General features: G+C 37.5%; 1 protein-coding gene across 1 annotated transcript in view; it reads left to right on the top strand.

The window, feature by feature from the left end:
* Window positions 1-2,795: 2,795 nt before the first annotated feature.
* BMX (BMX non-receptor tyrosine kinase) overlaps window positions 2,796-6,000 on the top strand; it is a 42,096-nt gene continuing 38,891 nt past the window's right edge. The window contains exons 1-3 of the mRNA XM_069463642.1: window positions 2,796-2,936; window positions 3,802-3,906; window positions 5,831-5,912. Coding sequence (XP_069319743.1) covers window positions 2,799-2,936; window positions 3,802-3,906; window positions 5,831-5,912 — 325 coding nt within the window. The 5' untranslated portion in view covers window positions 2,796-2,798. The remainder of the gene's footprint in view (window positions 2,937-3,801; window positions 3,907-5,830; window positions 5,913-6,000) is intronic.

The raw sequence follows: 6,000 nt of genomic DNA, 5'->3' as shown, positions 1-6,000 counted from the left end.
TGGAATGAACAATCATGTTGAAATTTGACAAATTATATTACATCAGATGCAACAATGCTTGTAAACGCTTGCAGATTCATTGGAGAAGGTGCTCGAGGGCTTGATACCTTCCCTTCCACTCAATGTTCTTCTTCCCTTCAAGGCACAGAGGCAACTTGTGAATCTGTCAGTGGTTTCTGTGACTCACTTTATTAATTTTTAATATAAAATTCCAAAAAGCCCATCTTTAGTGTGATGCATGTGAAAGTTTTATAAACAGAAAAGTGTGTATACCACTATGCAGTATACATATGCAGGAAAGACTACATATGACCTTGGACATTGGGTTTTACATTTTTAAAAGTGTTCTTAATGTCGCATGTTGATTCAGCATCTGAAAAAAATTAAAAAGTAAACTTTTTATTCAATTAACCAGATCTATTTAATTAGCACTCTGCTTTGAGGACTAATGTTTTAGCTGTGGATTTAAAAGAAATTTGACAAGTTTCCACAGTTTTCTCTTTCTGCTTTATTAGCAAATTTTTTTTTTTTTATTTGAGACAGAGTCTCTCTCTGTTGCCCAGGCTAGAGTGAGTGCCGTGGTGTCAGCCTAGCTCACAGCAACCTCAAACTCCTGGGCTCAAGCAATCCTCCTGTCTCAGCCTCCCGAGTAGCTGGGACTACAGGCATGCACCACCATGCCTGGCTAATTTTTTCTATATATATTTTTAGCTGTGCATATAATTTCTTTCTATTTTTAGTAGAGATGGGGTCTCGCTCTTGCTCAGGCTGGTCTCGAACTCCTGAGCTCAAACGATCCGCCCACCTCGGCCTCCCAGAGTGCTGGGATTACAGGCGTGAGCCACCGCGCCCGGCCTATTAGTAAATTTTTTAAATGTAGAAATGTAAATGGCAAAAGTACCCTATGACTATGTCCAGTGTGGTATGGCTTCTCCAAAAGGGGCTTTCACTCACAAAAAGTAGACCCTCATAGTTTCCATAAGTCTTTAAGCAAATTCTCTTTTGAACATAGACTTTTGATGTAAAAAATAAGCTTATCCAAGCAGGCAGATATGTAGAGTTCACAATGGAGGCAGAGATGAAAGGTAGGCATGCTATCTGCCTCCTTAGATCCTACCGGCTCTGCTACACCCTGATCTCAGCCCTGTCTTAGAAGTCCTGGGCAAAGAAACCAGTGACTATAGTGAATAACAATCATTGTGCTGAAAAGAAACTCATTCTACTTTTGCAAAAGAATTATCTTTTTGTAAAATAGATAAAATAATATCTGAAGCAAAAGGTACCCAAGGCTTTAATTATATTTAATGTGTAAGGTTTCCACTCTTCTGCCTAAAAATCAAACGATGCCTTTGAAGGACATTTTAAGGATTGATAAATGGTCTCCTGATCTACATAAATAAATGATAAAAGCTGGGTTTTTTAATTCCCAGTTTTGGAGTCGTGCAATCTATATTGGTAGGAAACCTAGTGGGGACTGACTGTGGTTTATTCAATGCCAGGCTGTATTTCTTAGTCTTGCTTTCTTTCTATTCCCCTGTTGTAGTGGGTCAGTGAGAAGTAAGTACCCCCTAGTGATTGGATGGGTTCACTTGGCATCTGCCTCCATCTAGACAGAGCAGTGCCTGTGTGGATGCTTCCTGATCAAGAGTGATAAATAGGATGCAAATGTCTTCTTTCTAATACGTGACCCTGGCATAGCCAGAAGAAATATGAGTGATGGTGCCTCAAAGCAGTAACTTTTTGTTTAGAGCTTGAGAGTTAAAGTTAAGGACCCACACATATACTTCGGCTCTAGCGAGTCTAAGGTGAGTAAAATCAATTACTTTTAGATTATAAATAAACAAAGATCTTAACTATTGGGCATCTGACTGCAAATAATGATGCAATTTCACAAAGCAAAGAAGAATATGAGCAAGTTTGCCTCTGTGGCCGCTGCTTAATGTTGCTACTTTTCATGGTCAGACCAGATAGCAGACTAAGGATTAAAGCAACCGTCTTAGTGGAGCTAGAAAATTAATGCATTTTTTCCCAGAAATACCTTGTTTTAATGCTTTACATCAGAAGAAAAAGCAAGAATGTTTTTCTACTTTGTAAATGTGCTAAGTTTTTTCAGTTCTTTTAAATCTCTTTTGGTAGCATTTTTTACTGTACCGTTGTATGTTTTCCTCATTTTATTCTGTCTTGGGCATTCACTTTAATTTAAAATTTTCAGAAATATTAAAAATTATACCTTTTTAAAATGTATACCAAAATATACCTTTTATGTTAAAGATCTGGTCATGATCAAGGGCTGTGGGTGTCATTTACAATGATGTCAGTGTCTCACAGTGGTTTGTGAATAATTTGGTGAAACTATTGGCCACATTAATGGAGAGAAATTTTGGTTGATCAATTACTTCATACATGATGAGCTGTCTGGAGTTCAATTTTTTACAAGTTTTGTTATATATAATTGAATTCAACAGGCACTTACAGAATGTTTAAGGAATAAGGAGCATTTTGAAGAGGTGGTTTGGAGGGTGGTGCAAAGATAGTGAATTTATGATCCCCAGTGGGAAATGAGTCAAACACATGAAATACTTTTTAAAAATCAACATATTTACAAAGGCAGTAGAAGAAACTATAGGTGTTATGTAGTTTACACTATAATCCTAAATCAGTCTCATTTTTTAAAATTAGCATTTATATTATTCCTGGATGGGAAATAATTGAATGCAAAAATATGAAGGCTAAAAGAGAACCTAGCTAAATGTTGCAAACACTCATTTTACTTATTTTATTTTGTTTAGGATGATAATATGGATACAAAACCCATTCTAGAAGAATTGCTTCTGAAAAGGTCACAGCAAAAGAAGAAAATGTCACCAAATAATTACAAAGAGCGACTTTTTGTCTTGACCAAAACAAATCTTTCCTACTATGAATATGACAAAATGGTGAGACATATTTATTCCATTGTTTTTATACAATTTACTATTTTTTTCTAAGTCTCCACTAAGTGCTTGATTATAGTGAGAGAATATCAGGTTTCTTAGCTCACACTGTAAAGATACACTTCTTTCCACTTACTACACTGCCTTTTCTTGATGAAAGTATAATGAATTCAAGATAAAGGATTTTAAAACATTAGTTAACTTTACTAAGGCAACTTATAAGTTTAGAACAGTGGTTCTCAACTGAGGGTACTTTTGCCCCCTAAGGGGCATTGGTCAATGACTGGAGACATTTTTGGTTGTCACAACTCAGGGAGGGGGTGACAAATGTGACTGGCATCTAGTGGATACAGGGATGCTGCTAAACATCTACAGTGCACAGGACAGCCCCCAACAAAGAATTATCCGGCCCCAAATAGTAATAGTGCTGAGGATCAGAAACGCTGCCTTAAGACGGTGCTGGAAATAAGACTACTTCTTTACAGCTGAGAATTTTATCATAGTAGAAATACTGAAATACTGGTATAAAACTGAAACAAAGTGAAGATGCTTTGAGGAGTTAAATCTTTTCCTGAGTACATTAACAACATGGTAGATGATTTGAAACACATTTCAAAATTATCAAACAAGATTACTAACTACTGCTTAAAGACTTACTTTTGGAGAGTATATGTGTTTATGTCCACATGAGTGTCTTGAGAGACATATATTGTGTTGGATTTTGATTATTATAGAGTAATAGGAAGTGATTCTCCATTGCCTACCGCATCCTCCAATGTCCTTCCCAAGCATAACTTTAGCTTTATGCTTTCCCTTGTGGACCATGGCACATCACATGCAGTATCTTACATTTTGTTTTTTAATTCAGAAAAGAGGCAGCAGGAAAGGATCGATTGAAATTAAGAAAATCAGATGTGTGGAGAAAGTAAATCTCGAGGAGCAGACACCTGTGGAGAGACAGTATCCATTTCAGGTAAAGGGAGGAATGACATTACATTGGGTGGATGGTTCTTCCTTTAATATTTTTTATTATGAACTCAGTATATCTAGGAAAAATTACGATATTGCAAAATGACTCATTGAGATAATGACAAGTCTTGAGATATTTCCAGACGGGAATTGGGCAGTTTGCTAAAGATCTGTCCATCAATCTGCCTTCCCTGGAGGGAGGGGAAGCAAGATGAGCGTGCCAGTTGCAGTGGCCTGACCTGCCTCAGGTCTGTCACTCTCTTTTAACAAGGACCATTGAGTGTCTGATGTGCTACACGGTAGTAGGCATACCAGAGGGAATAAAACACTGACCCTGCCCCAAGGCATTTACAAAGAGGTGGCAAAATAGACTAACACACAGACCATTATAAGGCAGTGAGGGTGAGTGTTAATATGGAGGTCAGCAGAGTGCATCCGTGAAGTCCCAGGATGCAGAAGCTTCGCTCCTCACTTCAAGAGGTCAGGGAGGTGTTCGATTGGAGATGACACTCAGGTTGGGAAGGACAAGTAGAGTTTAACCAAGCAAAGATGGGATGAGCAGCGCGACAAAAGAAGCAACAGGTGTCAAGGCACCGATGGGTGAAATAGCATGGAATGTGTGTTTGGAGAGCTCCAAGTAGTTCCTATGAATAAAGCAGCCCATGAGAGAGGGTGAAACAGATGAGTCTGGAGAGGTGGACCGTACTCAGAAAGGGCTTTGCATACCATGTTAAGGAGTTTTCATTTTATTTTGAAGTGTTTTAAACACTGATATGCTATGGAGAGTCTGCCTATAGTATGTTTTGGAAGTGGCTTAATCCAAGTCATGCCCTACTTTTATTATATCATGAATATTTACCTTTCTGATCTAAAGGCAGATGGATTGTTTTTCAGATGGTCAGACTCCCCAGTGCTAGGATTAGGGACCTCTGGCCCAAAATGAAATACAATAATCCAGTTGATTCACAACCCGTACTTCCACTTAAAAAAATATTACCCAATTGGGAGAAACCAGGGGAAAGCATGCTTATAGAAGATGCTGCAAACTCATATTACAGAGGCATAGGGTGCTCAAGAGAAACAGGCTTTGGAGCCCCACCAACCTCCAACCCCACCACTTATATCCATGTAGCCATAAACACATACGCAACTTCTCTCTGAATGTTTCCTCATTTGTAAAAAGGCATACTCATATATTTTTCATAGAGTTGAAATAGGATTAAAATATTTAAATAGCTAGGAATGAGCCCAGCAACCAGTAGGTGTTTAATAACTGCTCTGTATTATTTACCAACAAGAGTTGAATAAACTAGAGAAGGATTTGGAGAAGGCACTATAATCTTCAAACGTTTAAACAATTGTCTTAAGGAATAGAAAATGACTTATTCTGGGGATTCCTAGGGTGCAGCAGACTTAAGAAACAGGAAGACATAGTTTTACTCAATGCAAGTATGAACTATATAATGATCAGAATGTATGGAAATTGGCAAAGATGGCATAGAAAAATAAAGAACATCCCATCCCTAGAGATATTGTTAAGGATAGAGCAGTTAAACATTTTCCAGTGGGCAGTAAAGAGAATCGTGCAATGAGCAGGTGGATGGACCAGAACACTCCTGCGACATGTGTAATGTCTAACTATTATAATGCTCCATGATCCAGGACATCCCTGCTGAGACCTCAGTGTTCACCACTGTCAGATGCATCATTGCTGTGATTTTCCAAAGTGTAGGAATGTCTGGGATAAAAAAAAAAATTGAGGGTTGGAAGATTTTTAAAAAGTAGATTTTTTTTCATCTAATTCCAGAGCTAATGTATATTATATAAGCAAACTCAAGGTTTATTTTGGATAACAAAAAATTTGCAGGTGCACCAGAGTGAACTTTGATGCAATTATATCTAAATGCACCAAATCTTTTCCTTTCCAGATCGTCTATAAAGATGGGCTTCTCTATGTCTATGCATCAAATGAAGAGAGTCGGAGTCAGTGGTTGAAAGCATTACAAAAAGGTAATTTAAAAAAGAATTTTTTAAAAAAGAAATGTTGAAAGAGAAAGGTCAAAAAAATATCATAGAATCATCAATTGAGTTCTTTTGA

Source organism: Eulemur rufifrons, chromosome 30 (genome assembly GCF_041146395.1).
Source record: "Eulemur rufifrons isolate Redbay chromosome 30, OSU_ERuf_1, whole genome shotgun sequence".
In the NCBI taxonomy this organism is placed as follows: domain Eukaryota; kingdom Metazoa; phylum Chordata; class Mammalia; order Primates; family Lemuridae; genus Eulemur; species Eulemur rufifrons.
The sequence above is the reverse complement of the archived record's forward strand: the minus strand, read 5'-3'. Positions and strand labels throughout refer to the sequence as shown.